The 14,979-nt window shown below is 35.2% G+C and overlaps 1 protein-coding gene across 3 annotated transcripts in view; it reads right to left on the bottom strand.

Moving 5' to 3' along the window:
* The window catches only part of RPGRIP1L (RPGRIP1 like), a 97,241-nt gene that overhangs the window by 67,944 nt on the left and 14,318 nt on the right, over positions 1-14,979 (bottom strand). For all 3 annotated transcript variants that reach the window (XM_045989138.1, XM_045989136.1, XM_045989137.1), the window contains 3 exons: positions 5,111-5,216; positions 3,167-3,313; positions 1,532-1,605 (listed from right to left, as the gene is read on the bottom strand). In XM_045989138.1, coding sequence (XP_045845094.1) covers positions 1,532-1,605; positions 3,167-3,313; positions 5,111-5,216 — 327 coding nt within the window. The remainder of the gene's footprint in view (positions 1-1,531; positions 1,606-3,166; positions 3,314-5,110; positions 5,217-14,979) is intronic.

Here is a 14,979-nt window from a genome sequence, read left to right as displayed (position 1 = left end):
AGATAAATATCAATATAAACCTTGTATTGTTCTATAGAAATGAAAATACAAATCAGGAAGCATAATAAATGCTTTAGGTAAAATTAACGGAGCTGATGAGAAAGACACCAGAACAAAGCAAATTGGGCCAAGTGATCTGGAAGGGGTCCAAGGTAGATCTCACATAAAGATTTTTTAGCCAGGCTTCCTTGTTGGAGAGCCCCAGATATTATTTTAACCCAGATATTATTTTAACTGATTATTTTAACTAAATCTGTTATCAATAACTCTTCATATAATGAGCCACTGTGCAAAGATAATCAACACTAGTTGGTAAACAACACAGATGATCTATGAACTGGAATGATGTCTAACAATAATATATGAATCTTTTCAATGTAAAAATAAATAAAAGCCTAGCCCTACACTCTTTAGGTATGAGTTGATTCATTTATAAAATATAAATTCAGTTTACAAAACATCCAAAACATAACAGTTAAAAAGAGGTGTGTCTGTTCATCATCAGATGGCTACTTTCTGATGTTTCAGAAGATAATAGAAGCAACTGTTGAATATCAGCTCTAACACATATCTTCTAATACATATATATTAAATCTGCTTTCATATAAACTTTTATTTATCCTTTATCAGTTATTATATACTAAAAAGACTTGAAAATACGCATATATACACAGACACAGACACACACACAGATATCTGTACCGCTTAACTAAGCTTGGCTGTAGTGTGGAATTTTGTTTCTAACATTATTAAAAAGGATTAATTCTTTAAAACACCATCACTATGAAGTAGATTAAAAAACAAAACTGAAGTTGCTCTTTAAAATTCATCTTGAGGGGTGTCTGGCTGCCTTAGTTGGAAGTGCATGTGACTCTTCATCTTGGGGTCATGAGTTTGAGCCCCATGTTGGGTGTAGAGATTACTTATATATAAATAAATAAATTTATCTTGAGATAAAGATACTTGAGTTTCTTTTTATAAGGAGCAGAGACAAGTGTAAGTGCACACCTTTGTTTTCCACCAAGAGAATCACTCTCGGCTAATAGGTTGGAGAGCCCAGTGGAAGAGACCAGGGCCTGGAGAGACCAAAAGAAGTACAAATACAAGCTTTGTCACTTCCAAGCTTTTAGAGTGTAGGTAAGTTACCTACTTCTGTTTTATTTTCATTGCCTGCAAAATGAGCATTTACACTACCTACATTCCCAGGTTGTTGTTCAGAAATTTATAATAATACATGAAAGAGAAATATTTAGTACAGTGCCTGCTTGCTTATAGTTTATATTCAATAAATGGTAATAGTCAGTTGTTACTGGCAATAAAATGATACGGTTTTCTAGTAAGACTGCTGCTCAGCTTCAAGAACTTTCTACAAATGCCTAAGAAAAGCTTATTTTTTTTTAGAACACGTATATATTTCTTACAATCATCCATTGCTAATTCTTTAATCAATATTAGATATTCTGACACCCACTGCTTTGATACAAAAGATCTCAAACAAGAGAATGAGAGAACACATGTAATAATGATTTACCTGTTATAAAGTTTATCATAGTTTTCCTTTAAAAGTTCCCGTTCCTTTTCTAAATCATTAATTCTATCCTGCAGCTAAAATGAAAAGAAAATGACACATTAGGTGAATATCAAATAAAGCCACACAGGAGTAAAACAACATGAGAGGAAGCTAAGATGGTTTAGTCTTGACTTCTAAATTGTAGCTGCTAACTAGTCAACTTTTATTGTCTGTAGTTAATTTAGCATTGATTTTTTCCAAGTTGTTAAGTAAACATGAAATTAATATTTCTGTTTTAATTTAGTAGAAATGTATGCATTGCTTTATGGTGACATGTGCCAAAACTCAATAAAGAATGTGTTAAAAGTTTGCTATGAAGTCTGGGAAACATAATATTTTTTATTTTCCCTCCTGATGAATTCCATCATTTTATTCATTTTGTATTAATTTCCAATTGGCCCATAAAAAATGAAAGGATTAACTTTTCTTTTGGTTCATGGTTCAAACAAATTGAGTCAATCACAATTCACTCTGAAGACACAATTTCTTATGTTATCTGGAATTTACAAAGAGACAGTAGCACATCTTTTAAATAAATGAATGAATAAATAAAATCGTATACCTTGGTTTTTTTTTTTTTTTTTGACACCAAGAAAGCACTTTAATAATGTTTTAGCAGTAAATGAATGAGGGAATAACAGTCAAAACAGACCTCTGGCAGTGAAAGCCAAATAAAGCGACATTCTCTCTTAAATATGGGTAACTCCTAAAACATGAGAAGGCAAATAGGATTCAAAACCTTCAGTGGGCTTCATGACATCTCAATGTGCTATGCACGAATGGGGCAAGGCGTATACCTTGTTTTATCCTAATGAATATTTTTAGAAATAAACTCAGGATAACCACTATAGCTTTATGACTAAAATATAGTTTTCTGTATTTATTCCTAGTATTCATGTTTAAGTTTTATTCACTGGTATATTTTATAGTTACAATTTTTTCCCATGGGTCAATACTCTTAAAATTCATTTCCATGTTCGTAATGCTCTTTTGATGCTAGTTTGAGACACAGTAAGGATTCTCTAAAGATCAGAACAGAACGTAGGCATCTTATTTCATTGCCATTCTCTTTAAGAACAAGTTTAAAAGATGACAGAAAGAGACTGTGCTAGCTGGGAGACATGGGTAGCAACAATAATAGAAAGATGAGTTTTCAAACAACTTCTTGGATAAAAAGGAAATAATTTCACGGAACTGCTAATGTTGCAGAACAGAATATCTTCCCCTTCAAAAAGAGGCATGTATTTGTCTAACGTGGTCTTGGTACCTCAAATGGCTAAACAGATGTTAAGGCCGAAAAGTTAAGTTCCACAGGTAAGTTGCAAAATGTTACGTGTTCCTCTTCCTCAAGAGTTAATCCTTAGGGATTGATTCTTAGGGAAGCAGTGGTTATCAACACATTTGCAAGTATTTGGAGGCACTGAGTTGACATGCACCTAACAAACTTACTGTATTTTGCTGTGCCCAAAGCACCATGTATGTAGTTTAGGATCTTTAAATAAAGTTACTACTTGGAATGTGTCCACTTTACTTTTTTGAGACAGTGATGGAGAAGTTTTAATGCAAGGAATGGTTAATAAACTTTTGGAGGCTTACCTCTTCTACTCTTTTTTCAGAAAATGTCACGGAATGTAATTGTTTCTCAAGACTGCAGCATTTTAGACGCTGCTCCTTGAGCTGCCTATTTAGCTCATCTCCATTCGCCATCAAGGCATCATGGCTGATCCGGAGACTTCTTTGCTTCTGAAAAAACAAAAAAGAAAATTTTTTCGAAATTAATTTTTGGATTCTGCGTTAAATAAGTGATCACAATTTTATAAGTGGATTTACTCCTAAAGCTCACATTATACAGTTTATTCTTTACCTCATAAACAATGCATGTGTGCTACCTGTCCATGGAGACATTTAAGTGTATAATTAAGGAAAAAAAGTATAGGATTATCTTAGCACAGAATCACATAATGCAAACTTTTGGTCCTTTATTTTATTTCCCCCTAGTTTTCGACTGATTGGTGACCAGTGAGTAAATTAGTTTCAGCAATTTTTTTTTTCTTTCTGCTGTGGTTACAGAGGTTGGACGTGCTGTCTAAAAATCCTGCCACATGGGTCAAAATAAATGCTGACCATAGATAATCAAACTTGAAAGGATTTGTCACCACAGCACATAAACAGCTAAACAGAAGGTTGTTTTAATACAACTAGGTTGAAATTTTCAATTCAGTAAAATAGTTATTGAAGTCTTCATTTTTTAAAACAGATTTTTATATTTATTTATTTTTAAGTAATCTCTATGCCCAAAGTGGGGCATGAACTCACCTCTCTGACTGAAACAGCCAGGCATCCCAATTTCTTAATTTTTAAACTGGCATTTATGAATATGTTTTAAATTCCAATTTATATTCTTAATGTCACTTGCTTTTTTTTAATAAGTAAAAAGAAGATCATACTAAAGTTTTCTCATAGAGACCATACAACCATAACATGTAATGCCCAATGGTTCATCTGCTAATTAGTATCACTTAACGTTCTACTAAAGTTCTCCAATCATTTAAAGGAAACATGGCCCTTGAGTAACTTCAGCCCAACTTTTTCTTGGTCTTATCATAGCATGCTATCTTTAACCAGCGTTTCCTGGGCTTCCTACCTCATTCATTGAAGCTGTTGGTCTGAACCTCTCAAATCTTTCTTTACCCAGTATCAATCCCCCTAAGAGGAACCTGTGCCATTGCAGACACTTGTCCTTGTTGGTCTTTGAACAAATACGTGGCAGTACTGTTAAATGGAAGCCAAAATGGTCAAAGTGACAAAAGAATGTAAGCTCATTTTTTTATTTCCTTCCCTAATGTTTTGGAGTTCATTAATTCCAGAACCTATGTTAATTATGCAGTTCCAATAAATAGGAATCTTCTGATGGCACATTCCTGTAGGGCTACAGTCCTAAGGCAGCCGGGATGAAGAGTCCCAAGTATTGCCAACCTGAACGGTCAAGATTTAAAATAAGTACACTGAGAGTTGACATGATGGGTACTCAAATATTTTGTGAGAATGGTGGATAGTGACAAAACAAAACACTGCATCAAAGAAACACTGAACAAAGCCTGATTACTCCTATTTTTAACTTGATCTATCTTGGATATCTCATAAATGTTTGTAACTGAAGATAGATGCAAATACATCTAACCCTTCAGTGCTATGTGTCTATAAGAATTCAGATAAAAGGAGTTAAAAAATACATTTTCTTGGCATGAAATAATTTACGATAAATATATTTATTACTTTGAGATGACACACATATTTATAAAAAGTCCAAGCAGTTATTTCTTTAGTTATTAAGTTATAAGTTACAAATAATATAGGAAGTGAAATCATACACATTTAAGAAAAAAGAGCATCTTTAAAAATAACTTCTTAGTGTTACGACCATTCCATTTAAAAAATACAACTTAAACACTACCTTTGATAGTGTATCTATGTATACTTAATGTAACACATAACTTTGTATCTATGTATCACCATAATAAAAAAAAATGATCACAGTACCTCTTGCAGCTGAATAAATTTTCCTTCCATTACTGAAAGAGCATTGCTTTTTTCCACTAGTTGTTTGTGAAGCTTAATCATTTCTACGTTGTCCCGAATGTTTGACCTTCAACAATGTTTAAGAAAAGAGAGACAGAGTAAAAAAATGCAAGGCAAAAGAAAAAAATCTGGGGTGGAATCACAATTTTTCATCGAAATGTTACCTAAGTTTTTAGTTTATTATACACTTAGGATAGATTTATTATTTAAAACCAACCAATCATTGTTCTTTAACTTTCATTAAATCAGACTCTCAGAGTTTGAGGGGAGACTCACATTTGAGGACCTGTGTCACCTCCACAACAACTGATAATATGCACGTAAAACCCTTTTACAGCGTCCTGAAAGATGGTGCAAAAGGACATCAGTCCATAGCACAGCAATCGTTCCACCCCATACTTACTTTAAGGACGATCATACTACTTTTCCCTAAGAGAAAAGTATGCAAGACAGCCACTCCTCTTCCTATCACTCTCTCCCTTAAAACAAATGGTATCATAAGATTACCATTTACTGGAGTTTCCTCCTGGAGCTTCAACTTTTCAAAATATTTCCCAAAAAAGTGACTTAGCATTTTATACTAATAATGCCCAAAGCTGGCATTTAAATATGTTGCAGATGTGCCTTTAGCTGTAAGAGATCATTTGACGTCCACAGGGTATATAAGAAACTCTATATGCTGCAATACTAGTTTGTATTTTTCCTACTGAGATTAAAGCAAATGCAGAATTTAACAGGAAGATCTTGTTAAAGGTTAACCATAGAGCTAAATGAATACTCGTTTCAAGAGACGTTTACTTTCCCAACAGAGGTAGTCTCCTTAATCTCATACGTTTTACATTCAAAAGTATTTTAATGCTCGTGAAGCTCAGTTTTAGACTTCATTTCTTTTAAAAAAAAGCATAAAATTTTAGATTCAGAAACTTACTTCAGGATTTAAAGTAAGTAATTTTACTTCCAAAACTTATCTCGTGTACACATATTGGAAAAATTGTCACAATGCCCTACTGGAACCAGAAAATGGACTACAAAGCTCACACATCTGTAAACCAGCTGAGGACTTGGAATACTTAATTTTCCTCTTTGATATTTGAAAGTTCATTGTATTTTGGCATCGGACAGTTAGCTGTCCTCACACAGAAGATAAACAAGTCCAAGAACCTGGATCTTACCCAGGATAGAGTCTTAACACAATGTTAAAATAATTATGTGTCTAAAACACGTTATCTAGTAGTTCTGAGCGCACATTCAGCAGTACACTCACTATTTTTCCCCATAGCATGCCCTTTACTCACTTAAAAAAAAAAATACATATATATATGTATATATATATATACTTAATAGTATGAAGGGAAAATACATTTTACATAAGTCTAATAAAGAAGATTATTTATTTTTTCATGATCAGAAGTTCAAAATATAACTTAATCTGCTTTTCCCAGAATGACTTGGCTTGACCACTCAATGATGAGTGACAGTTATTGATACGGAAGGACAGAATGCTAGCCAAGTAATTTCAAATCTTTTCTTATATTTGCAGTCATCTCTGGTATTTTATTCTTCTTGTTTTTAAATATTTTAGTATTTTCAAGAAGATACACACACATACATATATACACACACACACATTTGGGTAAGAATTACTTAGTGATATTGACAAAGAATTAAGGCCCATTAATGCACTCAGCCACACAGGGTCATAGAAATAACAGGTTTTTATTTTGAATTTTTTTTGTAAGGCGAAGGCTGGTAAGCACTCTCAAAAACTTTTCAGTGTGGTTTAACTGGCGGATGTTTTCTTGAATATTTTCCTAAACTCCTTGATGATTAAACCTTTCAAAATATTGCCAAGAAAAGTGACTTAGTATTTTATGCTAATAATGCCCACCAGGTAGGTACAAATACAACTGCAGTAGTAGTTAGGGAACAACAATACTAATGTGGTCCTTTAAGTTAAAAGTCAGTTTGCTTGAGAGTACACCTAATCTGGGCTAATGCAACACCTGTCAGTCTTCAATGATTATTTTCAAGTGTCAGTTTTAGGGGCTTTATCTGTAAGAGTCATTATTATGATTAGAATTTTTTCAAAAGATTTAATTATCTGAGAGAGAGAGAAAGAGCACACAAGTGGAGGGGGACAGAAGGAGAGAAAATCTGAAGCAGACTCTAGGCTGAGCATGGAGCCCACTGCAGGGCTCAATCTCACAATCCTGAGATCACGACCTGAGCTGAAACCAAGAGTTGGATGCTTAACTGACTGTTCCACCCAGGTGCCCCCATGGTAGATACTTTTTTTTTTTTTAAAGATTTCATCCATTCACCTGACAGAGAGAGATCACAAGTAGATAGAGAGGCAGGCAGAGAGAGAGAGAGGGAAGCAGGCTCCCTGCTGAGCAGAGATCCCGATGCGGGACTCGATCCCAGGACCCCGAGACCATGACCCGAGCTGAAAGCAGCGGCTTAACCCACCGAGCCACCCAGGCGCCCCCATGGTAGATACTTTTGAGGGTAATCATGGGAAGGAAAGGATGGTTAGCTATCCAGTTGAAAGTGCTAAGACGTAAAAGATCAAAATCAACGTGATAAATGTGGTCTGGCCTTCAGGAAGGTGTACAATGGAAAATTGTCTTAAAACAGACAATCGATTCAACATTCTTCTAGATGAAATATGATAAAAAAAATAAGGGCTGGCTGAGAGGGAAAAGAGGGAAAGCAGTGTCACAAAAAAGCTGACAAGGAACGTGAGGATGATGGAGGCAAAACAGGGCTAGAGTCAGTGCCTAAAGGCTTGTCCTAGACCTCTGTGCAAAAGGTAGGAGGAGAGCCTCAGGTTGGTTTCCTTTGAAGAATACAGATGGAGCTAGTTTTATAAGGAGTGTTTTAAGTGACTACCACATCATGCTTTCTTGCTCTGTTTCATGCACAGTGATGGGAACATCAAGTCTTCAGAATGATGACGTTCTAACAGAAAGAACGATCCATGGTAAAACATTCAGATGGACTCTGACAGTCATGCAACAATTCATACATGCTGCATTACACATGGTGAAATGATTTGCAAACAGATATCAAGCAGGCTAATTATGTGCTTTGTAAAAATAAATTTCTCAAATTTTTCAACAAGGATTTTGCAAAAAACCTTGGACAATTAAGTTGGAAAATGTGGTTTTCTTTTCTTTTTCTTGTTTTTTTTTATAGACATATTATTTAGAATTATGATCAAATCTTCTAAAACTATTTGAAGAGTTGTTGGCTCATCTCTAGATTAAAAACAAACTGAAATAAATTAGATTTTATGTTGAAAAAAAGTAATCCAGTTCAACAACCTATGTGCCAAGTTTCCCTCATATAATTGGAAACAGTCAAGCAATAAACTCTGAAAAAGGAATTTCTAATGGAAGCCTTGAAAACACTTGACTCTGGCTTTGCTACTGGGTGCCATAATAAATCCAGAAACTTAAAACCTCAGATACACTGGAGAAGGAAAAACTTTCAGTGGAGCTATGTAATGTATAGTCTAATATGAAATCTTGAGAAGCAAAAATCTTTCCTCCAGTTAAAGTTTCTTAGACTTCATTCCCCAGGCATACAACTCTCTCACACTACCCCTCCCAGCCCCCATCGTCATTTCATTCTTTGTTCCAGTAGAGATTATGAATGCTAAAGAAAGCCTTTTGATTTTTTGAGACAAAAATATTATAATGTAGTATATAACACCATTTAGAGAATATATATATATTACATATAGAGAAGGCTATAGAATACAGGAGCTAGGCTATGAGATTCTGGGAAAGAGTTGAGTAAAATACTTATGACAGAATGGAGAGGCTCTCTTTGAATCAGTTTTAGGCTGACCAAATTTCGGGGATAAGGTTGAAAACAACCTTAGGTTTAAAACACTTCTACAAAAGAGGAACTCTCTTACACTGCTGGTGGGAATGCACGTTGGTGCAGCCACTTTGGATAACAGTGTGGAGGCTCTTCAAAAAATTAAAAATCAAGCTACTCCATGACCTTGCAATGGCACTACTGGGCATTTGCCCCAAAGATATAGATGTAGTGAAAAGAAGGGTCATATATACCCCAATGTTCATAGCAGCAATGTCCACAATCACCAAACTGTGGAAAGAGCCGAGGTGCCCTTCAATAGATGAATGGATAAAGAAGACGTAGTCCATATATACAATGGAATATTACGCAGCCATCAGAAAGGATGAATACCCAAATTTTGTATCAGCATGGATGGGACTGGAGGAGATTATGGTGAGTGAAATAAGTCAAGCAGAGAATATCAACTATTGTGTGGTTTCACTTATTTGTGGAGCATAAGGAATAACATGGAGGACATTAGGAGAAGGAAAGAAAAAGTGAATTGGGATAAATTGGAGGGGGAGACGAAAGATGAGAGACTGTGGGCTCTGAGAAACAAGTGGGGATGGGTGAGCCTGGTGGTGAGTGTTAAGGAGAGGACAAATTGCATGGAACACGGGGTGTGGTGCGTAAACAATAAATCTCGGAACACTGAAAAAATATAATAAAATTAAGATGTCAAAACAAACAAACAAACCCTACAGTATTTTTTTTTTTTAAACAGTGGCAGACATTCTGTGTGCTGTTAAAAGAAATGTAGGTCATTCATAGCTTTGACCAGGGGTACACAGATAATAGTCACTAGCAAGGTAACACTACTGAATATTACAGAAGGTTGCTAGTAAATTAAATGGAATAAGTTTCACTAAGAGAGCGGAGGAAAATTTATTTGAAAGGTAATGATTTTTGCTCAAAATTGCTACCTGAGTTCATAGGTAAAAATGATGCTCCCTGACTTAAGATCGCATAAAGAAAAAAATTTATCTCTGTATGTTTATTTGCCTGTGGATCATACCTTGCTCGTGGTGGTGGGTCAAAACAGAATCAGAGCAAAATATTTTCTTACTCTCAACACCCACAAGGAATAGAGAGATACAGTTTTGTCAAGCAGTCTATATGCATATAATCACTCTCATGAAAATGGAGGGCGCACTCCCAAGGACTACTTGGAGACAGGAAGAATTGAAATCCTGGCTGATTTTCTAAAAAGGATTATTTTAAAGATCAAGTTTAATGGATTCCAACTAATAGTGGGATCTGAGAATTACATTCAATATATCAAAAAGTCCAATAGGAAATGTAGGTTTACTAGCAATTAAGTTGCCAAAGTGAAAGTTTTGTTTTGTTTTTATTTTTTGATAAAATTATACCAAGTCAGTTCAATGACACAGGTTACTTCACAATTAGCAGAAGCAATGTTTGGCAAAATATAGGTCTTTGATGAATACAAGAAAAAGACACAATAGGTTGATTAAATTAATAAACACTGCTTACTTAGTAGATAAAAATCTTTCAGAAACACAAGGTCCCTGGGGACGAAAGTATGTTGTTTCAAAGGTAGGGAACCACTTACTCATTTCAATCTCTTTATTTTATAGCTGAGGTAGCTAACTAAGGCTTAGTGAAGTAAAGAATATGACCAGAGTCCTTAGTTGAGGGAACCACCAATCAAATCCAATCCAAAGAGATCACTTCTTCCCGCTCTTCTAGGCTGTCTGCCTCCTTGGAGATATTCCTAATTCTAGCTGTCTTTCCACACTCAAGTATGCACTAATACACTAGTTACTATAAATTGTGACAATTTCTGTTTTCATATTAAGTGCTAAGAAAATACAACAAGCTGCTATCCCAGAAAAATCTTAGATGATGATGATGGTAGTAATAATAATAAACACAGGGAGAAAAGAAATGGTATTTGAGTATGATATAATAATAATAATAATAATAATAATAATAATAATAAATAATAAAAAAACACACGGAGAAAAGAAATGGTCTTTGACTATGATACTTTCCACTGGGCAAATTCTAAAGTTTTAAAAACAGTGGCAAAAGCTTGGTGGATATATTTTTTAAAAATGACAGATCACCTGCCTGTGTAATAATAATGCGTGCATGGTTATCCATGGCCCCATTTACCCTTCCATCCAAGGACCAGATGTGCTCTCTAAATTAGGGGGCTGGATAATCAGGCAAATACAAATTGAGGGGTGTTCTGCAAACAACTATCAATCAGCTGGAAATGAGGAACCACTCTGGAACAAAGGAAACCTAAAAGACATGACAATTATATACAACACATGACCCCTAATTGGATACTAGAGAAAACCAAACAAAACAAACTAAAACCAGCTATTGGAAAACAAAACAAAACAAAACACCCCTGCTATAAGGGATACAATGGGGGCATCCGAATATGGACTCTGTGTTAGATGATGCTACTTTATTGTTAAGTGTCTTGAGTATGACAGCCATAGAGTGGTTATGCAGGAGGATGTCTCTGTTCTTAGAAGATAGTTAGAAGTGTACAGAGAGCAAAAGGATACATGTGTCTAACTCTCAGATGGGGGCATGGGAGGAAGGGAGGGAGAAAGGATGGAAAGGAGGGAAAAGTGCTCATGCATGTGCATGCAGAATGCAGAACAGGCTTGTGTCATTCACAAATACACAAAGAGGTGAAAGGTATGTGAGTGTTCACGTGACTGTTCCTACAGCTTTTCTGTAGGTATGCAATTTTTCAAAATAAAACACTGGGGAAGAACTTTAGAGTGCCAGGAAGTAACCCTGTTGTGTGCCTAGAAGGGAAAGATGGGGCCCCTAGAGCCCAGCTGTTTCTTACACTGACTGCATGGCTGCGAAAGGATTCTCTGTTCTAAGATTTGACAGTCTGCTGTCAACCAAAGGGAAGAGGGCAAGCCACAGTGTCTGGAACATTTATAGGTTAAATTTCCTCTACTGGGATATTACGGAACTTACATGATTTTTAATTAAGAAGGTAAACACCCTAACATTTACTAAAAAAACCACTTAGTATAAACTAGTTAAACATTTGGTAAGAGTATAAATATTTTTGGAGCTGAAAAAGCCAATAAAAGGTAAAATCATTCTGATTTTAATGTTCATGTACATGTGTTCACTGGTTACTGCTTTGCATTTAATTTAAGACGGCCTTTTTAATAAGCAGAAAATGTGCATTTTTATATTGTTTAAATTTTAATACGGATTTTTGTTCAAAACAACACAGACATTCAGGCTACTTGTAAATGATACAAGATTTTTTGCTAATGAGGCATTATGTAGAACATATGCAAAAATCACAACTCAGTCTTCCAAAATAGACCACAATAACAGGAAAAAACATGATTTTAATAAAAAAGAACAGCACTGGGCTTTTACTTCAAAGCAATTAAGGGCTTTGGATAACCAAAAGTTTATGTCAAGTTGATGCCAAACCAAACTGGTCTATTAAACACATACTCTGAAGAGTTTCTGTAATATTCTATGAAAAGGCTCTTTGCCATAAATATCGAGCACCGCACTCTGAAGATTACGACTATGTTAGGTTCATGTTTGAGAACAAGGAGCCCAACATCCTGATCAGACTTCTAGAATTTCAAATTTGAAATAATGTATCCGTGAAAGAGAAGTTAAATATGTTTTCCATTTTGTGATTTTTCTTTACAGTAAATTATACCAAGTTTTATATTCTCCCCAGCCTTTTTTTCAACAGTTTTCCATTAGTCTCAAAAATTTGCTGTTACATATAAAATTTTGAGCTATGTGTAAACATACAAGAAAAAAAGAGTTAAAGACCTTTATTGGAAGTCATTTCTTCAGTTTTCTACAACTGTATTTCAAGGAACAATATGCTATTTACTAAAGGTACCTTTCCTTTCTAAGCAAATAACATGCCATTTTCAGTATTATAAAATCAGTGAGGTAGGATACAAACTGGTTTATTTCTTTGGCCTCTGCAACAGAAGTTCTTTTACCTATAATACTCACTTTCTCTTACTTCTAATTCCGGACAAAAGAGATTGCTATCGAGTGAATAATACAGCTCCCTAAGGAGGGCCTTAGTTTAGTTTTTAAGGTAAACTTGTTGAAGTGTATATGTTGGTGTCTCTTGCTGGCAATATTTATAGGAGAAACCACACATACCTTTCTGTCACTCCATTTCTTCTGCTGTTCTAGTCCTGGATTGAAGAACTTTTGGATCTATCTTTTAATGAACACTGAATATTCCAGTTCCTAGACGATTATATCCCTTTGGAGGAGGCAATGGCCAACACAGTGCCCACCTTACTCTTTGGGAATTCAAGAAATATAACAGAGAAAGTAATCTCTGATAACCTTGTCCTCAGCCATGGAGTAAAGGTGAAGGGGTAGGCTCTAAGCTTGGCCTTGGTCTAAGCATAGAATTTTTATATTTAGGTAATATCTTAAATATGGCTGTTTGCAATTTATTAAGGTCATATTCAGTTTTGGGGTCTGGTCCTGCCACATTGTTCCTCAGAAGGAATCGTGTCTTGGTTTTCCAAGACCAAGTCTAATCAGTTCTTCTTCCTACGGGAATAGAGACTCCTAGGTATTCAAGCTGGTTCAAAGCCAGGCTTCAAATTGTATTGCCTAATATAATTCACAAAAATATTCATTTTTCTTTTGCCTTGCCCTTAGAAGAAGTATATAAATATCACTAAATATACAGGATTTCATTATATAATTTAATTTTATATATAATCAGAGAGAATACTAATCTTTTGAATCTTTGAAATATAAAGCTTCTTATATATTTTCAGCTCATTTTATTATTTTTTTAAAATTTATTTTTTAAGATTTTTTATATATTTATTTGACAGAGAGATCACAAGTAGGCAGAGAGGAAGGTGGAGAGAGGGGGGAAGCAGGCTCCCCGCCAAGAAGAGAGCCCGATGCGGGGCTCAATCCCAGGACCCTGAGATCATGACCTGAGCTGAAGGCAGAGGCCTAAACCACTGAGCCACCCAGGCACCCCTCATTTTATTGTTCTTGAAACAAGTCTCATATGATGCATCTTTTCCTAGTTTTTTCAAACATTACCATGGCAGGTTAGTTTGTTAAAGGAGGATTAAACTCTGAATCTGAAATGAGAAACTAGAAAATCATACTGGTTTTTCTACATGAGAACCTAGCCACATAAGCATCGTATCATATACACTGGAGAGAGGAAAAACAAATAGAGGATCTAGGTCTGGTTTAAAAAACATTAAGAGAGAAATAAGAGACGTAAGAGATGTCAAATGCAATGTGTAGACCTCATTTGAATTCCATTTTAAACAGGAGAAGACATGTTCAGGGAATTCTGCATATAGACTGGTTATTAGAGGGTATCAAGGAACTGCCGTTAATTTTGTTAGGTGCGATAATGGCATGGTGTTACTTAAAAAAAAAACTGCCTGTCAGAGATATATACCGGTATTCCTGGGAGAGATGACATCTTATCTGCTTGGGGCCAATTAATTGAAGAAAATAAAGGTGAAGGGAGGTGAAACAAGATTGGGAACATGTTAATGATTGTTTAAGCAAAGTGCTGGATACCTGGCCATTTAATGTGCCACTCCCTGTACTTTTGGGTATCCTTGGTCCAAGAAAACAAATAGAAGGGAAAAAAAAGAAAAGAAAAAAAAGAAAAAAAGGAAGGAATGGGAGAATGATTTGACGAAGAATATGGTAAGAAGATAAAGTCTTGTTGGAAACACAGTGTGGAATTATAAAACAGGGGAGATGTATTAGGAATCAAAAGTATTAGGAAGCAAAACAACCCGAGGAGGATGGGAAAGAAAATCCAGTACATCAAAAATGAAGAGGCAGCAAGGAGACCGCTGAAGGGCCCCCTCGGCACCCACAATAATCAACAGAATTTGAGGCAAATTTTGAATATTAGGAGAGATAACAAACATCTTTTTGGGACTAAAAAAACT

The sequence above is a fragment of the Meles meles genome, chromosome 19, assembly GCF_922984935.1.
Source record: "Meles meles chromosome 19, mMelMel3.1 paternal haplotype, whole genome shotgun sequence".
NCBI classification, from domain to species: Eukaryota; Metazoa; Chordata; class Mammalia; order Carnivora; family Mustelidae; genus Meles; species Meles meles.
The sequence above is the reverse complement of the archived record's forward strand: the minus strand, read 5'-3'. Positions and strand labels throughout refer to the sequence as shown.